A 20,710-nucleotide genomic window follows, 5' to 3' on the forward strand; every position below is an offset into this window, starting at 1 on the left:
GTGTGATATTATGGTGCAGGAGAGAGACTTGGAATTTGTCCTGTATCTGCAACAGGGTGGGAGGCTCCCTATTTAAAGGGTTTAATTGAAAGGTGTGTTCTGCAGTAGCAGTTGAGCATTTTCATCTGTCCTTTGTAACGTAACTTTCCTGTCAGATCCTGTCAGATCCAGCCATCGGATTACCTGATACATAGATCTGATTTTAGGATAGAAGGAAAGAGGTCTGAAAGTTAGTGTTACTGAACAAATGTCATGCTGTTCATTATTATGTGCCTTGGAAACATGACTCTTCCCTGAATCCTTGGCTACTAAAACCTCTTGGTCACGTATTTTATTATTGTAGGTCTTTATCATGTTTGACAACTACTGTTTGATGGAACATCACTGATTTAACAGATCTTTGGCAGAAGAAACCTTTAAGTGAGGCATCGAGTATTAAAAGCCATTAGAAAAAACATGGTATGTAAAAATACTGTGTCTCGTTGATTCGTGCTCTCAGCCCATTGTGCAGTCTGAATCTGACTAGAGAAATCTTCACATGTTTAGGGGAAGAAATTTTTGAATAATTTCACATTTCCATTAAAATAGTTTTTGTCACTGACATCAAGTCAGCCTTCCTCCTTCCTGTCACTTCACCTGTCTAATGCTGCTTGCCATTGTGTGTCAGTCTAACTGGAAACTACTTTGTAAAGATCATGAATTAGTCCCATGTTGATGCTGCTCAAAAGGAAGAAAAACATGGCAACAACAAACTTTCTACAATTGCTTTTACTCCGTTCACACACCCAAATCAGTTATTTGATCTGCATCTTTTCTTTCAAGACTGACTGGTATGAAATGGTGGGTTCAGTCTTTTCAGCATTATGAGCATTGTACTACCAAAGTTTTGGGCTTCTCACAGTAAGGAAAATGGTACTGACTGTAAACCTCTTGCAGTTTCCTTTTGGTATTCCATCACATGTAACCTGTAGATTCATATCTTGGTTATGAGAATAGCCCAGACCAGGGTACTTAACTCTCAAGTGTGTAAACATTCAAATGAAACACTGTATAATTAAAACAGCACTTAATAGTTCCTTATTCTGTGTGCCATTGACAAGGATACTGAATGAACTGAATGAACTTTTTCCTTTTTTTTTTTTTTCTGAATGGGCAGGAAGGGAAAGAGGACACTGAACTTTTGAAAATTATTGAAAGAGCTTGGCAAAGTATGCACAAAAAGACTCTGTCAAATACACTATTTTCCTTCAGTGTGTTTAGAAAGTTTTGTACAGAATATGTGTCCACAATTCTCTGTGGCTTTGAAAACATGGGGGTATTTTGTGTTATATGTGACCCACAGTTTGATTAGGCAAAGGGATATATAAAGAAAACTAGTGTGAGCTCTCCTGGCTTTTGTGGTCACTGTCTGAAGGCTGGCACAGGTTGAGAAAGCTGTGAGCAGTAACCACTGACTGATCACTCAGCGTTTTCATGAGGCAAAACATCAATATTTAGCATTTCAAACGGGTGGATCAACTGATCAGAAAGAAGTTTTTGGAATTTTACTTCGTTTTTGACAGTTGATGACAAAAAGGGAGCTGCGTTGTCAGGTGGTACCAGTAGCATAGTGTGGGGCAGCAGACAGTGCTCCGAGTTCATCGGCTAATGTCAGGGTGCTGGCATCAACCCAAGTGTCCAAGGGATGAGATGGAAGAACTGTTGGTTAATGAGACAGTGAAAGAATTGTGCTAGAATTTCTACAGTGTCTTAAACTGTGCTCCATGTTGATTAATCTGGCATTTTTAGATTTTAGTTTAATTGCAGTGCCTCAAAGAAAATCGAAATCCATTTCTTGGCAAATAAATATGATTTAATTTCCTCTCTGTTAAACATGCCTGCCTAAAAGTAATTTTTTGAAATTTGCTATCTTTAAATCAGAATGCTTAATTTGACATCATAACCATTTCCACTGCAACCAAATGATCTCATAAAAATATTATGAGGCCTATGTAGCAGAAGTAAATTTAATGTTTTAAGGAAACAGTTATTGCTTTATGCAAATGTATGTAATAAAATAAGCTCACAGGTAAGCAAAAATTATTCAAACTAAAATCAGAATAGTTTCTAATTAAAAGGTATTAAAATGCTGGAAATGTTTCTGCAGAGATGAGAAGTTTTTAATGATTGTTGTCAGGTATCTTACAGCTCTTCGAATTGTGGAGAGTTATTGTGAACTCCTTAACAATTTTTGCCTGAGTTGTGGCAAGTCACTGGCAGATGAACCTTTAATACCACAGTCACTGCGTTACATAAACAGTTTAGGTCTTCACTGGACTATTTGATGTTCCCATGTAAAACTGCAAATTATTTCCAAGTACTCTCTTTGACAGCTTCAACTTTCTGGTGCTTAACAGGAATGAAGGTCATACACCCACAGTGGCCTTTGGCAACTCTGTAATCTGCTAATATTTAGGCACCAAAAACCTGTTTATTGTTAATGCTGGAAATAAGAATTGTAAAAGAAAATCTTAAACTGCCTGTACTTTGTAACTGCCCAGTCTTCAGGGAGATTATCTAATAATTTAAAACTGAAACCTGTGGACAAATGGTGACATGGTTCCTTGCAGGCAAAAGAGCGTGTTCACAAAGTCATATTTTGGCATATGTATTTTGAGATGACAGGTAAAAATCTTTAAGGGAGAGAGATATTCTGTTGTTTGAAACTGAATTTTCCCTAGTCAGAGGCTGATTAGCATGTTTCTGTGGGAAAGGTGGATAATTACTCTGACTCTTTCTGCTGTTACAGAGCATGCTCCTCATGACCCAAAACTCCGGTGTGCTGAGTGCTGTACAGACAAAAAAGAAAAGAAAAAACAAAACAAAACACTTACTTACTGTTTCAAGCAGCACAGTGTTATTATTTGCCCAAGTATGTGTTGGAATACTGCTGTTATTTTTGTAAGCTGTGAGGAAGGGTTCCTGACCACACGACTTAAGATTTTCTTTGAGTCTCCTCATTTGTAGCCTTTAATAAGTTTGCTTTGTGTGTGTGATGCTGTTTACATTGTGCGGTTGTCTTTTGTTCTTTTTAAGGTTGTAGGATTCGATCAATGCACACGTAGGGATTCATGCCCACTCCCACACCCTTCCCAGTTCTCTGAGCTGCTGAGGTGTAGCATTTTGATTAGAGTTGAATAGATGGATTTGATTATAAATAGGATCTTCAAAAGTGAACTTGTGTGTTCAAAGAAGAAAACAGAATAACGAAACAAAATACATTTACCTGTCAGTTATTCCTACATAATTCCTGCCAGGCATTTATTAGTCAAGACATGTAGGAACATATAGGAACTTTCCTCCAGCACATTTCTTTTAGTTGCTCGTGTACAAGCATGAAGTCACAAATAACAAGTTACTCTAGCAACAACTTGAGACAGGCCTTTTCCACAAGTTCATAGGCACTGACTGCACATCCATAAAATACCTCTTTTCCTTATTGCAGAATTAGTAGTTATCTAAGAGCAGATAATTCTGTTATGATATGTTCTGTTATGATGCCCTGTATGTCACTGCTCCAGGTTTGCTTTCTTCAAAGGGCAGCAGGTTTTTGTTTATTTCTGCAAACAATCCTGCTCACTCACTGGGACTGTGTGTCACAGTATAGATTCCATTACATTGACATCCAGGAGAGAAAAATCATGGAGAAACCTTTTGTAACACCGGAGTGTCTGTTCCTGCCATTGTTTTGTCTTGGTCCTGTGATTATGAAGGTATCAGATGAAGCATGGGACACTTCTTTGTAGGTTGCTGTGTGTACTACATAGTGTCATGTGCAGTGCAGGACTCTCAAAAAGTTCCCTGGTGGGACTGCATCATATCTCTTGTTTTGAATCTATTTGTCACTGGTCTTGATAGAAGAACCTGATATTTAAGCTGTGAAAGCTGCTTTGTGCCATGCCAGGGGCAGAGTGAGCATTTGGGTGTTGGGGGCTGGAGCCAGGTGAAAACAGGAGTGATTGTCTGTGTTGAGCTGTGAGCTGCTGGGAACCTGAAGCACCACGAGCATGGGGACCTTGGAGGGGCTCATCAGTAGCTTGTGTGTTGCATTCAGCGATGGCCCTCCCAGAGCTCACAGGTGCTCTGCATAGCTTGTGAGATGATACTTCTTGAAGGTACCACCTTGTGAGAACCTTGTCTGCCTTAATTGTGGGTTACCTGTTGATTAATCTGATCCAAGTACATATTTTATGCTAATAACATCGGGTGCCAGGTAAAATTCATACTGTCCTAATAATCTGCCACTTCTCCCTGACAATTTTGGAGTGATAACAGGTATCTAATTGTGTGCTTTCTCCAGGAACTGCTTTTGATCTTGCTGTTACACTGGAGAATTTTTCTATCCTTTGCTTCTTTGGGTGAGATGACTATTCTCCTGCCAGATGTAAGGCTGAAGTTTAGCTCTGGAAGATGAATTGCTAGCAGTGGGGTGACTGCATTTGGAAGATGAATGTGAGGCAGTTTGTATCTTGAGCTTATGGCCAGTGTACTGGTTGTACAGTAGCACTATTTTGACATATCAAACCCTGGGAGAATCAAAAGGGGAGTCTATAAACTGGGCTGATGTAGCCACCAAATATATTTTAGCAGATTGACATTCATAATGCTTAGGTATGCCTCCATTTCTGAAAGGTGTAAGGAAGCAAAAGGAAGAGCAAAGTCAGTGTTAGCATCTATCTTCCTATCTGTCTGTGGTGAGCCAGGAGGGAGGTATTTTTTAAAAATACCCATGAAGTGGTGTAAATTTCATTTGACCACTCTCACTAGTAGCTCATTTGGAAATAAACTTTTTTTTTTTAATTGAAGAACTTCTAATATATCTCATGTATAATTATTGTATTTCTTCAAGTGATGAGCTCTAGTTTGCTGACATGCATTGGGATGTGTTAATATTACATAATGGCCACAGCAAAGTAGCTTACTTATGTATCTTTGGATCGCAGTCCTCAAGGTCATCTGAGTAAAAACATGTTGTAGAGGAGCTATAAGACAATAGGAAATATTAGTTTGAGGAAGAAGATGGACTGATGCGGAGTACTGTAGCACATTATGATAGGTAGAGAAAGTGATTTGAGAACTGAGCTTTTTCTGATAGCAACGTGAAAAGTGAAAGAGAAATTTCTGCTTTTCATGACGAGTTGATTTTCAGGTTCAGTTTCTCGCTGTAGCGAAGTGCATCATGTTTCATGGTAGGAATGACAGCAGTTGCATCTGCATCCTAGTCCAGAGGCTGACTGTCACCTGATAGTCCAGTTTGTTCCTAACTGCATCTTCTGATAGGTGCTTCAAGTTTGGAGTGGATAGTATTGTTACAATATGATGCTTTTTCCTTTTAACAATTTTGCTGAGTAATGACAGTGCCTAGCTATTTTAACCTTAGTATCGGGCTAGTTTTATGGTCCTTTGGTTTTCCAGGTCTTGAAGTAGAAAAATGGTAGAAGTATACAGTCTAAATGTATTTTTACATAGCATTAATTAGCTGTTCTTGGAAATTCTTGTAGCAGTTTTCCTTGACATATATACTACTCTCATTATTGTTTCTGTACCTACTTGGAAGCATTGGACAAACTGGACAAGCATTTTCCTGTGTGTATGTGATTGATAACTGTGTGTCGGTCCCCAGTCAGTTTGCATGCAAATATACTATGGTTTATTGGGAATCTCATTGTGTGAGAGCTGTCTTGTGAACAAGCCAGCTGCATTTGCTTTGGGACTTTGAAAGTGGGATCAAAGCTAGCAGATAATTGCCTAATAAAGTAGGTCTGTTAGCTTTGATGCACTTGGGGGAAGTGAGGCTTCCACTTATCATGGTGCAGAAGCCAGACCGGGAATTGACCAGAGATTTGTAATTGTGACAGAGTGAAGATGGATGCAAATAATTTTGCTTGAGATTTGTTGTCTCTGTCAGCTAGCAGATTTTGTTCAGCTTCACCATGGTGGGGAGTAGGCTCAGCACAACTCTCTAGTTTCAGTCGTGTTTATTCTCTAGCTCTGCATACTGAATCAGTCTATAGGATCGGAGAAGACTTTGTTGATTATTGTTAATAATGTCTCTTTTTATTAGCTTAGCTAGGTGTTATTAGACAAAGGAATGGAGTAACTGCTACTTAGTGTAGGATCACACTTCTGCAAAATGTAATCGTAATGTCTGAGAACTATTTTTACAAAATAAATATTTTTGTCTTAAGGCTGACTGTTCTGACTGATCAGACTGAATGCAACAGGAGCCCCACTTAGTAGTTACCAGCTTCTCTTCCAGTGCTTCTTACCCTAAGCCTTTGGGTAGGCATGCCAAATGCCATCTGTTTATATTTTCCTAGGAAAAATACTCAGCTTATCATTAGAGAGGTCTAGCGAGAAGGTCATTTTGATCTGCATTCTGTGCCTGCTTTGCTTGCAGTTGCCTGGTTCCCTGCTTGGTGAGCTGGTCCACATTCTACCTTGCAAACTGATGACGAGTTCTGCATAGATCATTTTCCATTTGAGACCACATTAAAGTTCTTTTACTTGGATTCTGTCATGCAGAAGGAATGACTGTGTTTTTGCTGACATGAGAATATGCCAAAATATGTCAGGCTAACAAGAAATGGTTATTGGGCAGGTGAAACAGGAGATAGTGCCCTGGACAGATGTTGATGCAGAACACTTGTAACTTAGGATGCTGTGTGATGAGGGAGAGTGACCAAGTTGCAGGCTGCTAAGGTTAGAAGAATGATTTTGATATGTTTGTGGTAGTATTAGTGTAAATGTGGAAGAGGGTGATTCTCATAAATGTAAGCAAGTTAGTTGTATTAAAATAAAAACTAAAGTGTTTTACCATAATACTTGCACATTATCAATAGATTTTTGATCTGAATTCAAACTTGGCAGTAACTGCACTTAACTGGTTTCTGATATTGCATTCACTCATTTAAACAAAATTGTAAGGTCAAACTCTGGCATGATCTCCTTTGGAGTTGTGCGTTTTGAGGGTGTATGTATACTTTTAGCCATAAGGAAACATTCTGATGATCTAATCTGACCTCTTACATAAATTGGGCCACAGGTGGTTGCATCTTACAGGTGCACTCAATAACTTGTGATGAAATTGAAGAATACCTCTAGAACAGGAGTAGTTACCATTATACAGTCCTAAAATGACGTTTGTCCCTTTGAAGGCAACTGCGAGGCGGTTGTGGGCCCTGGTGAAAATGAGTTTGACACCTCTGCTCTAGAAGACACGAGGTTTCAGTCTTGATTTGAGATCTTTTAGTGGTGCCAAATACATTGTGTTTGTTAGTCATGTGTAAGAATGGAAGAATTTTTTAAAAACCTAATATTAATTTCAACATGAAGCTACTAGAGCTTGTGATCACTTGTTAGACCTTTCATCAAATATCATCTTTCTGTACATGCCTATAGATGGTGTTCTCTGGAATTCGACTGAACTCCCCAGTGCACAGCAGTGAGGCAGCCCTGCCAAAGCCCCAGTTCTCTGCTTGCAGAAGGGCTGCTCACCAGCATCTTGCCTGCTGGGTGTCAGGAGTTTTTAAAGATAGTGAGGTAGAGAGAGATGTGTTTACCTCCATCAACTTTCTCTTTTACACTTGAGCTGTACTGAGGTTAAACCATGAGGAAGAAACATTATTAGAGATGTTTGCCTGTTTATCTTTGGTCAGGACTTGTTGTTGTCCCAGTAAACTTTCTGGAATGTTTTAGCAATTCCCAAGTGTTCCTGGATCCCCATCACCTTTCTACACTGTCCAAATGGTGGCTACTAATGTGATCTTCACCATAAAAGTGAGAAGGTCAGACATTTTATATTTGCCATTAGGTTAATGCTACATTGGCATTAATTCTGGTTTTCCTACTGCCTTTTTTCTGTCTTGCCCACCCATGTTGTTGTTGTTCTTTACTGGATGGACTACACTTACTACATTTGTCCTTTTGTATCTTTTGATATCACATACCACCTGTCAACCTGTTCCTTCTGCCTTGCATATGACAAATATATTAATAGAGCTGTTTTGAAACATAGTTTTCCTTGATCCACAGTGGATTCTGTTTTCTTGTGGTGTTGTACAGTTAGATTTTTCTGGGAATAGTCTGTTTGCATTTGTCGTTGAGGGCAAAGGTGAGCCTGAACATGCATGTCAGTGTCAATTCAGCATAAGGAGAAAAGAGCTCCACTGGGGAAAATGGGCTGAAATTAAGATCAAGGTGCAAGGGAGTCTGAGAATATGAACAACTCCAGCATGCAAATCAACCTGTGTGTTACTGTCCCTCACTTCCAGAGCTTTCCCTTTCTCTGTGCATCCCCTGTCTCCCTTTGCTGAACATCATGGGTAATGGGAGGATTCGGCACTTTTAAATCCAGTTCTTACATTGCCTGTGCTGGCTGGTTCTTCATATACATAATGCACATATACACATAGTATGTTGGCTAAAGCTTTCAAGTATCTACCTTAGAACAGAAAATCCCTGCTGACATTTTCTCTTATGCCAGTCTTTTCTGTAGCATCTCCTGTCTTTGTTATAACCCTTTATTTTAGTTTCTGTACTCCCTGTTGTCTCCTGTTCGTTAAAAAACTAAATGTTTGTTGGAGAACTTTCTTCATTGAACCTTACTTAATAAAAGTTACTGGGGTCTTTTTAAAGTATTACTGTGTTTTACAAAACATCTCTTTGTAAAGAGCAGTAACAAACATTATTTCCCTTAGATCTGCTTAATCAAATGTCTCTTCATGCAACTAGAGAGATGTCATGCCTGCCAGCTCATAACTGGTTTTATCTCAGGCTGGTTTTTTTTCTTTATGGAGAGAAAAGTGAAATAGACAAGTCTTTCCAGTAACAAATCATATCACCCAACCCAAACCCTGTTATATGAAAGTCAGTAAATAGTCACCTGACTTGACTGAAGGAGAAACAGCTCGTGTCTGTGGGTCACTTTCCACCAGGCACGCTACCTGCTGGCTTGCAGTCTTGTGGGCATCAGGTTACTTAGCCCACCATCAATTGCTAACATAACTGCGAACAATTTTCGGAATGGCATTGAAAGTGATATTTTGATCTTTTCCAGAAGGGGAATCTGCTGGTAAAGCCTGTCATCAGGATCATGTCTTGTGTCTTTGTGTGCCACTTCAGCTTTGCCCCCAGCTGGTGGTGGATGAAAGGCTGAATTAAATACTTCTCTTAGCACGGGCATGGCTGTGTTAGCATCGGTCATCCTGAAGCTGTAACATAACGTAATAGAGGCTCTGTTCCCTGCTTGGGATCAAATCAACCTTTCAAAATGGAGATTGGTAGGTGACACATGGACAAACCCATTACACAGTGCTAACCATCCCTTTCCTCTTACATTTCCCAGGAAATAGAAGAATTTGGAAGTAGGCTGTAGGACATAGAGGGAAACCATTGTCAGCAGCTTCTGCATGGGCTGTCAGTCTGCAGTGCCTCTGTTGATTCATTGACCTAACCAGCTTCAGCCTTTCACTATATGTTTTGAAATAAACTTACTATAAAAAAAAATCCCACCAAAATCCCCATGTAATTAAAAGGGGGCTGAAAAATGGCAGCTGGGCAGTGAGCATGTTTTGTTTACTGAGTTTCCCAACATTGTTAATGCCAGTGAAACCAAAATGAGTAGAAGCTCAGCTATCAGACTGTACCCTTTTCCTTTGATTTTTCAGTGCCTTGTTTCTTCATGCTTAGATTTCTGGGACAGTATAAAATTTAAACTTTAAGGCAGATGAGGCGTGATACTGGTTTATTTTTCATGGCTATAGGTGTTTGAAGTGTCTTTTGTTTGCCTGTATAGTGGCAGGATTCTGCATTGCAGCAGTATAGAAATGTTGGCTTTTCCTTTCCACAAAGTTCCAAATTTCTCTAGAGTACCAGATTTTTACAAATGGGGTTAAAGTAATTCTCTGCTTACTCCACGGTGATTACATTTAGGACAGCTTGTACTTTAGAAAATACACATTTTTAGATTCCCAGGTTCACAATTACACTTTGATTTTTTTGCAACTGCCGCCACACGGATTTCTGTGCAAACACTGAATTGGGACTCCAGCTGTGGACTATGTCAGTGTAGTCCTAGCATAACTTTAGGTGTGGTTTTTCCCTTTTAAAAAAGCTTCTAAAATTTTATAAGAAACCATATTCATACACTTTTCTTAAAATACTTTGGGTTTTTGGTGGTTTGCTGTTGTTTGATTTTTAAAATGACCCATTTAGGGTGAGAACACTGAAGATTCTTCATTAAATGTATGTGTAAGGAAATGTTGTACAGACTTACACAGACTCCTACTGTTTTCTGCAGTATTCTAGTTTGCTACTAGAAATGCACTTGCAGTCACATTTGCCTTTACAGTCTACTAGTATTCTGGAGAGTCAAGAAAGTAGGTAGTCATGTTTTTTAATAAAGTTTCTGATACTTAATTCTTAGATGAGTGTAAGACTTTATGTCTTGCCCTTTGGCTGTTTATTCCCCATTACAGATATGTTTTCCAAGTTTTTTGAAAATCCAGGTTTGCTTGCAAAGTAATTTTTTTTAAATTAGAAATAGATTGATGTGCTGAATTGACTTTATCAGGTGATGGTTGTTATGTTGGCAAGGAAGGGTTCATCGAAGTATGCTGAAGAAAGAATGGGAAACTCTATAGTAGGTGCAGACTGAAGGGATGAGTCCACCTTCTGCCAAAAGCAGCAAATGGATGGCACGGTATGTCAAGGAGGCAAATGCTGTTGGGCTTACACCGTAGTGGATATATAATATTTTTGAGTCAGTGTTTTGGGAAAAAAAATCTTCAGTTATTTTGGGTTTGTGGTGATAAATGTAACTTAGGTTTTAGTTTTAACTGACCGGTTGTTTCATCTGCAGAAAAATCTAGATACTATGCTTTTTGAATTTACCTTGTCAAAAAGGTCTACACTGTAAGTTTAAATAGTTTTAAATGTTGGAAGTAGGAGGCAGAAGTATCAATACACCAAATAATTGCATTGGAATTCAGTCTTTTAGGAAGTCGCTTTCTTGGACAAGTTTGTAAGTCTGAGTATTTTATTCTTGCCATCTATCAGTTGTGGGCTCCATACCTCTGAACTCCTTAGATGAAAGATGCTGGAAGTGTAAAAATCTATATGGTAAAGGTGGTATAATGCCGAATCTGAGCAGAGAGGTATGTTGAAAAGATCTGATACTTGAATATCTTTATGGTTTTTAATTTGTGCTTGTTTAAGAATTGCAGGGTTGCATAAAGGAAGCAATTATGACAAAAATATTGAATAACTTAGTGTAAACGTGAAATGAGTAAAATAAGCATGGCCAACTAAAGCAGTACCTAATTTATCTAAGGTGAACATTTATTTTCATCACTTGTTCTGCTGTTTGAATTCTTCCTTTTAAATGACACTTTGACATCTTTTGTATGAATTATGCATATTAATGTAATTGTATTTACTTGTAGGTGGCTCTAACCAAGAGAGCTGATCCAGCTGAGTTGAAAACAATATTTTTAAAGGTATGTATAAAGTAAATATTTTACTCTTTCTACTTAAATTTTTCATATCTTTTGCTCCTTTATTGCAGCATACAACTCTTGATAGTTTTTCGAACCATTAATCATTCACTGTATTATTACCATGTTAGACTTAAATACCATTATCAGAATTGAACAATGCTCACCAAGAAGTCAGATACATTCCTGAGTGATTATTGTATTGACTCAGAAGAAGTATTGCTATCTTAAAAAAAAAGCCGTATTGTTCGGAGAATAGGGTGGGAGTTTCAATATTGTTCCTACACATGGTGAAGTGTTTGTGTAGATACCTTGCTGTTAGACCATTTGGTAAACTTACTGCTTGCTTCCTGATTATCTCTGCTTCTCTAATGTGTAGAAGTGTCAGGAAGATCACCTTGTAAAGTGTATTTATTATTTAAGTAAAATTCTTTCTGTGTTGACCTGCCATAGAGGTGTGCAAGTACTGAAATCACTCAAATACTTGCTTGTACTCTTGAGAGAAGTGTACTTTAGTGTTTTGCTGAAATATGGCTTTCTTTGACCCATTTTCTAAATTTATGTAACTATTCCTAACTTTCCTAAGATTTATTGGTATGTTGTCCGTATTAGTTTGGTAGTGTGGTATGAAAGAAGACTACAGAGGTTGGTGGGTCTGGAGAGTAAATGTATGTGAGGTAGGTGCCACAGTGCTCCAGGGAGCTGTTGTATCTGAATTATTTTTGTGAAGGGGTTGAATGCCTGAGAGAGCTCATACCTTTCCAGGTTCTTCCCGCCACCTTCCCTCCATCCAGCATAATTTTCCCCTCTCTGTGCACTTGGCATATTTTCCATTGTCCCCTGTGAGCTATTATTAACAATATATGTGGGTGTCACTATGTGTATTGCCAGTATTTATAGTTTTATCATATACTGTCAGTATTTATAGCTCTGAAATCAGATTTTTAGTTGAGAAAGCCAGGATTTAACTTATTAAGTCCTGGAACTTGTGGCTGTCAGAAGAGCAAAAGACTCTTTAGAATGGGATAATGGGTTTTTCAGAGATAAATGCTTGGAGAGCAGGAGCAAGGCAGCAGAAAAGGCAGGCAGGGAGCAGACCACTGACCTCAGAAGATGGTAGTATTGAGGAAGGGAATAAACACAGCAGAGAGAAGCCTGGTCCCCTCTGGAATATGAGGCAGCACTCAGTTGTGGTGGGGGTTTGGTTGGTTTGCTGAGAATAGTCTGAAAGTTGTTTCCTACCTGCCTATGGATATTCACTGCTCTGGAGTTTCTGAAGATTATAGCTCCCTCAGTGTTGAGTTTTGGTAGATTGAATGGGTCATGGCTGAACACACTGAATGCCATCTCCACCTCCTTTTTCATCCTTTTCTGCTTCCACTTCCACTGAAAAGGAGTCTCAGTAAGTGGAGTAATGAAATATGAGCTAAACATTTTCTTCAGTGTAATACAGAAATTGTTGTGCTGCTCACTGAGAAGGAAAAAAGATGAGTGAGTGTGGTATGTTGTTTCATACTTACAGATAAATGATGGTAAGAGTATTGATTAAGCTGCTTTAGACAATTTTGAATGGTGAGGCCAATACAGGTGCTTTTTCAGACTGGGCGATCTTCACTTATAAAATAACTTGGCAGCTATTCTTTCTCTTTCAGTTAAGAATTAATATGATTACCAGATAGGAATGGTACCCACTGTGTAGAAATAAATATGAGACTATGAGTTTAAATGCAGTTGATTACGATCAACCTTTAGCATTTACATCAGACTCCCAATAAAATGTTTGCAAATCTTACTTAAAATGGGGTTGAACTGGTTAATACTTGACTATCTAAAATATATGGAAATAAGTTACCAAAAAGCCATTAGGTACTATTGTGTAATATCAAATTCTCTGTGGGTATAATTGCCAAAATGGGTAAAAATACAATTGTAAAGAACCATTTTTTTAATGTCTCTCCTCCAAAACCAGTAGAACTGATGTTTTTATCTTTTTGTTGTGATAATTTCCAAGAGTAACTCTACTTTTTCTAAGTCTTCTACCATAACCCCTAAGAGATTAGATTTTAGTCAAAGTGATCAAGCTGACATTTTCCAAGGTCATTTTCTATATGTACTGTAGAGTACGTGATTGGATTTCAAATACACTTGAGTAAATCACAATGACAGGAAACAAGGGGACACTGAAACCTTGTGCTGTTTTCTGTTATTGAGTGCCCTAGCAGGGGGTTAGCCTGGAAGAAAAAGATGAAATATAGAAGCATAGGCTGTCTGACTTATTTGATTTGTTTCTCAATAGCAGCTGTGTTAAAAGTTTCTGAGGCTGGGATTCTGAGAGATTTTGTCTCCCTGCAAATGATTGCATTGGAATCAATTGATCTGCTAGTTCTTATAAAAGTATACAATTGAAAATTCCTTGCAGTGTATCAAGTAGAAAGCTTGCCTTGCAAACAGTGTCTATTGGAACATGAATCCTTAAATGCTAACCAATATATAGATGCCAAAGCGAGTTGTATTTTGTTTGGGCTTGCTTTTGTGAAGCCTTGTTTCTTGAAGCTATTGCTGTAGCTGAAGACTGTGTTTATATAGCACTAGAAGAAAATAATCTATTTACTTTTACACTTTGGCATGTGCCTGCAGCAGGTATAACCATACTCCGCAGGCACCAGTGTGGCTCTGTGAAATGAAAACTGGTGGTTTCCTTCCCTTAGCAGAGCCACAGCAGTGTAAAGCAAAACATGTGTCTTTGAAGTACATTACAAAATAGCAATAAGCATCTAATTTATTTATTACTTTAGTGTGGATAATGTTCTGTGGGGAGCAACAGTTGCTTTTCTGTTCTTAGTGCACGTTTCTTATCCTGAGACAAACCTGTTTCCCTTAAGGCTGATGCATTGTTATAGAAATGTTGCCAGGGATTTCTTTTCCTCTTAATTATTGTCCTTATCCTTTTTATTTTCTTAAAAGAAAAAAAAAAAAAAAAAAGAAAAAAACCACACACACACACAAAATAAAAACAACAACAAAAACAACAAAACAAAGTGAGTGGGGGGAGTGGAACAACAAACCCCCCCCCCCCTCCCCCCACAACCATCGTTGGGTTCATTTCAAGGTTACCCTTCTATAGAAAATGAGGGCTTTAAACTTTAAGGGATGACAGAGGAATCAGGGTAAGAGTGGTAACAAAGGCAATTTTATTTATTTATGTATTATCTTCAAAATATTTTATATGCCTTTATCTTGGTATGCAACATGTTACTAGAGGCTTCTCTTGGGAGCAAATGCGCTTGGATCTGTCAATAATCGTTTTCTGTAGTATGCCAGCAATTATGGTATAAAGTGGGAGTAACATTTGCCAGCAGTGTTTAGTAAGGTGTTGGACCCCTTTTTTTGTTTCTGCAGTGTGCTGAACTGTCCAAGTTCTTGTTTTCTGTTATATTTTTCTGCAAATGCTATTTTCTGGCCTCCTTTTGGCAGCTCAGCCGAGGAGCAGGGTGTGTAGGTTCTCCTTTACTTAGGGGCCAGCGGTGGCTGAAGGTGATGCTGTGGAGCTCCTCCAAAACAGCACCCCCAGGTGGACACTCCAGGGGGATTCCACTAGCACTGCGGTGTCATTTCGCAGGTATAAACCTGCCTTCTCATCCCGAAGTAGAATGGCTACACGAAGGAGTCATTCTGGAAAAGTAAAACATGCCGGAGTATCCCGTTTCTGTTTCAGTGGGCCCGAGATCCCACATACAAGTTTGCAAATGCACATGTCCTTCTTGTTCTACTTCAAAAAAACATTCTGTACTGGAGCTTTAACTCTTTCTAGACTACCATGGAGAAATTGTTGACATGATAAACAAAAAATCATTCATCGCCCAGTCTTCTGGCTTGGAAGCCAAGCCTCCAGCAGCTGGAGTACCCCCCACAGTCTCCCCTGTTAGGTTATAGGCTCTTGGTTCTTCAGAGCAGAACTGTGTCATCTGCTGTAATGTAATCCTGCTCCTGATTGGAAACTATGGCTGGTGGTAATAAATAAGTGGAGAAGGATGTATTTGAGGCACTAAGTATTGTATTCATTTAACAGTATGCAAGTGTGGAGAAGAATGGCGAATTCTTCATGTCTCCTAATGACTTTGTCACACGGTACCTGAAGATAACTGGAGATGGTTTGCCTAACGCAAGCACTGTACAGCTCCTTGCAGGTGTGGTGGATCAGACTAAAGATGGGTAAGTGTTATTTTGTGTTGTTTTTGTTTGTTTGTTTTGGTTTGGTTTTCTATTATTCATTTAAAAAATAAAAAAACATTATTCCAAAGCAGTCTGATCCCTGAAAGGTGATAGGGTTGTTTGTTGTTGGTGGTTTTTTCTTTCCTGCAGATACATAAAGGAATACAGTATCTTTTAGGTGGAAAGAGCAGAAACAATGTTTGGGACTGCATGTACCATTTAGCTGAGCAAACCATTTTCTGTCTACTGTGTATTTTTAATTCATTGAACCTTTCATGTTTGTTGGCTGGCTCCCCTAACTCCTGCTTTTCTTTCCTTCCATGCGCCTCTCTGTCTCTGTTTATGTATCTGTCACAAATATATTCAAATAGCAATCCAAAATAAGTTTAGATGGTGTAGGAAGAGATCGTAGAAAAAAGTGCCCTTGCTTTGTTTTGCCATAGCACTGTTAAAGGTTTTTGCCACTATTTTTTCCCTTACGAGGGAGGAGGAGCAGCTAAGGTATTTAGGGAGCCGCTTTTCAGTCTTTGGAAGACAGCAAGGAAGTTGGTTGCACATGGTTTGTGTTTGAAAGGCTGGCTTTGCCAATAGGCAAGATTAGCTACCCTTCTATCTTCCTCCCCCTTTCTTTACTGAAATCCTAGCTTTTGCTTTTGGTACTTGCCCAGGCAAGCTGTATCTTCACCCGTATGAATTCATTTTTGAACCTTGCCTTTAAAGTATCTTTAGAGAAACATTGGAATAATTAGCTATGGACTTGAAGTCTGTAGTGGCATTTTTAGAAGCCAGAAATCTTCAGGTGTGACTCATATCAATGGCTGCAGAGAGTAAAATGTGAGATAAATAAAGCATGACTAGAGAATGCACGCTTCCTAGAAAACAGATGCATGCATAACTGAAAACTGCTGCAATAGTTTCTGTGCTCTCTTTTCTGCTCACCCAGCCTCAGATACCTGGCAGATGGACACTTTAAACTTGCAGACATGTTAATGTGATGATTGTTACCTGTGGTAAAAGAATTCTGTAAGAGGTTATACTGGTAACATTGGCATGATGGCAGCAAGAAAGTGGTGGTTTCAGATAGCTTTGACTGAAAATGTTAAACAGTTCTCAGATTGCTTCCCTTGGTTTGATGCCTGCAAAACCAGCATTCTCCAAATTGCACAGCTTTAAATCCATTTTGTAATAAGAAGACTGAGAATATAATCTGTACCTTGTGATCTGGATCTCCCTCACAATCAGAAGCTGATGTCAGGAAAAGCAAAATGTAAAACTGTAGCTTATGTGAGCTTGTTCACAACTTGGAATTTCATAGCTTGGAGTGATCTTGCAGGAGTTTTGCGGTGTAGTATCAATGCTTCTAATTGCTGCTTTCTGCCATGAGTGAGGACTGTTCTTGCAGTCCAGACTGTGCTGTGACGGGACTGCATGTTCCTAACATGTCTTTGGAGAGTCTCTTTTGATACTCAGGCTGTGTTCCTGTATAGCTGCTATACTAATATGTGAAAGAATGGAGAAAGTACAGAAAGTGATTAGCATTCATCTCTATCCTGGCACTGTAGCACTTTTTGCCATGTGGCCAGGCACTTGTGCCTTTTTCTAGTGGTATATAACGTAACTCGCAGAGTGATCGTATGAAGCAAGGGGCAATCGCTTTTTTGGTTCCTGGAATTAAATCTCCTAGGGATGGCAATAGGACCTACCAGTCATCTCCTATTGAATTCTTTCCAACTTGGCAGTCCAGAGTTCCTAGTTTTTAAGTGAAGTACAAAACTGCTTTTGTCAGAGTTTGTTTTTAGTAGGCTAGTCAGTGTTTAGAGACTTACAGGTGTTTAAGGTCACGGGAGTTTGTTAAATAATTTAGCTTTATTTCTATTATAAAACAGAAATCAGCTTAAAAGAGCAATGACAAGTTAATTTTGTTTTAGTGTTAGTGACTTAAAGCAGTGCAGTTCCGAAAATACTGCTGGGATATTTCTGGGGTATTTATTCACTGTCTCAAATCCCTGTTTTGCTCTGAAGAAGCATCTGTTCTTCATGACTGGTGAGCCTGACCTCTTTTCACCAAAAAGGTCTGAGCCCAGAATCACCAGGGATATTCCTAGCACTTCTAAAAATGTTTTTTAACTCCTTACAATTTTGGTGAGAAATTAGCTATATGCACAAAGTGTAATCAGTGAGAAATGCTAAAATGGGTAAGTGAAAGGCAGACAGCACAAGAGTTTGTGAGTCATGAGCAGAGCAAATAGATGGGCAAAGAATTGCTTATTCCAGAGCAGAAGAAATCCTTAGTGTGAAGTGTAAAGAACAGTAGCTCTTACGTATGATCTCACTGTGATTACTGTGGACAAAATCTCTAACGTAGTTTTAGCACAATTCCTGTGTTGCCAGAGATGAAGGATTTGAGGATATCTGCAGGAACTGCTGTTGGTGTGACAAAGGTAGGAGACCTCTCAAGGCACTCTCTGGTGTGCAGTGAGTATCTGTTGCCATGGGAGCAAGTTTTGTCTCCATCTTAAGTCGGGGCATAGGGATATTTGGAGGTAGGCTTTCCCTCTGTCCTCTCAGGCATCTTTTTAAGGTTTCCTTTAAGAAAAGGAAATGCTTTTCTTGCTGATGACCAGAGAAGCCTTTCAAAGTAGTCGATCAGTAATAACACAGGTGTTTAAGAGTGTTATATTGTGTGGCTGTAGTTTGTATGAAATGGACTTAAGAGCCTTGACTGATGCCTGGCCTTAAGCTTCTCATTCCTAGTTTTAGTTGAAAAAAATGCTTCGTTTGGCTTCAGCTGGATCAAAAACTCCTTCAAAAAACACTGGCTTTCTCAAGGCCTGTCAGTAACAGGCCAGGCATTTTCCATCCTGCCCACTGTAACAGCTTGGTTTTCAGTCTTTTGTTGTACTTTGAAACATCTGTCTAACAAATTAAGTATTTACTGCACATGTCTGGACTGTAGTAACTAACGCTTTACAGAGAAGTACTGTATGCTTTATTTTTAGAAAGGACAAGCTATTCAAAAATAACACTTGGAAATGCCAGCCTTTTCCATTATTATTCGATATAAATTTATCCTCTAATGCACCAATTTACACTGTACTTAGTTTACCCAGGTTGCAGCATAAAATAATAGTTGTAGCTTCAATTTGTGTCCCATTATGTTATCATATTTAAATTGCTGATACAATAAAAACATATGCATTGATTTCTGAAGAAAACTCTTCATCATTACATTTGTATGTATGATTACAGTGTGTAATGGATTTTTTTTTTGTATGGCTACATGTGGACTTTCTCTGGTAGGAATGCATCATGTCTACATGGTGCCCAGATGCCATGGGCATCAGCACTGAGAGAACCAGCATGGAGGAAAGGAGAGAGCAGTAAATAGTGGTCTTGCTGTACCATACCCTGCTGTGTTTTGCCTGTAGGTCTTGTGTGTGGATGTATTTTAAAATATCAGGATTTCAGTCTTTCTGGATAAATTGTACAATGTTACCGCTGTTCATGAGGACACGAATGTAAAGGAAGACTTTGACCAGTTGGGTCAGATATCTTTAAGATTGAAGTAAAATTTTGTAAACATTTCAGCTTCCTCTCTTTGCACTGTTAAAATCACTAGACTTTTCCCTGCTTTTGTAACATAAATGAACAGTTGTTTAGGTAGATAAAATAACTCTTAAGTACTGTATTGAAGTCCATGTTAATATATGCTGTTTAATGACACCTAATGATATTCAGTGAAGGGTTATGCTAAACCCAAAAGGTTGATGCTAAACGGCAGAGAAAATGTGTTACCCAGGCAACTGCCCTTGTGCAGTAGAGAGAAGTGAGCATATGGCTATGTAGTACACATTATTTCAGCATCTTTAAGCATTAAGAATCACACGTGTAATTGACTGTGTAAAATTACCGCTCAGTTACTGTTTTGTGTGGTCATAATAGAAGTAAATGAATACGTCATTGTTGTTAGAATAGATCTGTTGGGAATCACTAGCAGACTAGTCTACTTAGGGAGCAAAAATACAATAAGAAGAAAATAGCTGGTTTAATTAACATGTAAAAATTGGGTTAATTTGAATTCAGCTGGCACAGCAGATATTAATGTCTCTTCTTTAATAGTCTGGCTAGAACCACACAATTTGTACATTTTTAATCTTTCTAGTACTATGAATAATTGTTTTTAAAAAATGGATACAGGGTTATTTTAAGCCTCTATCTCTGACTTATTAGAGGGATTTATTACTTGCAAGCACTGACAAAGAATGCTTCTACCAGTATAAAATCTTGTAGCAGTGTTAATATGTGAAGTTTTAATCAAATGCAGGCCTAATAACATAGAATATGTTCTTAGCGTGGTGCTGGGATTCTGCTGGGATAGGTGCTATATTTCTTTTCTGTGCTCTCAGCACTGTTTTTGTTGGGATCTGTTGGTAAGGACAAGGTTGTTGTTGCACACAAAAAGCGGCATTATCAAAATGGTCTTGGCAGATATTTTACATTTTTAATTCTAAACAATCCTATTCTAGAGTCTTGTTGCCTGCTGTCTATTTTGTTCTTTCTGTGTGTGGGTTTTGTAATATTTGTGACAGAAGAATTCAGTGCTTTGTATCTCGGCTTTGCTGTGGAAGCTGTCAGGTATGTAACCAGTAATAATGAGCTTTTGTAACCTGTAAGTCACATAGTAAAAATAAATATACAGAAATGCAAAACTTAGTAGGTAGTGATATATTGGTTTAAAATTGAAGGAAATGTTGCATTTGGAAGTTTTCTTCCATTTAAAGACCTAGAAACTTCCATTTAAAGTTTCTGTGTATTCCTTGTCTGTGGGGAGTACTGAGAGCTCCCAAGGAACTTAAAATGATCGACTTGATGGCCTACCCGTGTTCGAACATGTGCATATGTAGTAAGTCATTGGTTTCTTTGCCAGTAAAGCTTAAGGCATGCTTACATGTTTACTGGCATCA

The 20,710-nt window shown here is 38.6% G+C and overlaps 1 protein-coding gene across 2 annotated transcripts in view; it reads left to right on the forward strand.

The window, feature by feature from the left end:
* The window catches only part of SLC25A13 (solute carrier family 25 member 13), a 100,360-nt gene that overhangs the window by 12,200 nt on the left and 67,450 nt on the right, over positions 1–20,710 (forward strand). For both annotated transcript variants that reach the window (XM_082044125.1, XM_082044126.1), the window contains 2 exons: positions 11,484–11,537; positions 15,604–15,746. In XM_082044125.1, the coding sequence (XP_081900251.1) occupies positions 11,484–11,537; positions 15,604–15,746 (197 nt within the window). The remainder of the gene's footprint in view (positions 1–11,483; positions 11,538–15,603; positions 15,747–20,710) is intronic.

This window comes from Streptopelia decaocto, assembly GCF_964273445.1.
Source record: "Streptopelia decaocto genome assembly, chromosome: 2".
Taxonomy (NCBI): domain Eukaryota; kingdom Metazoa; phylum Chordata; class Aves; order Columbiformes; family Columbidae; genus Streptopelia; species Streptopelia decaocto.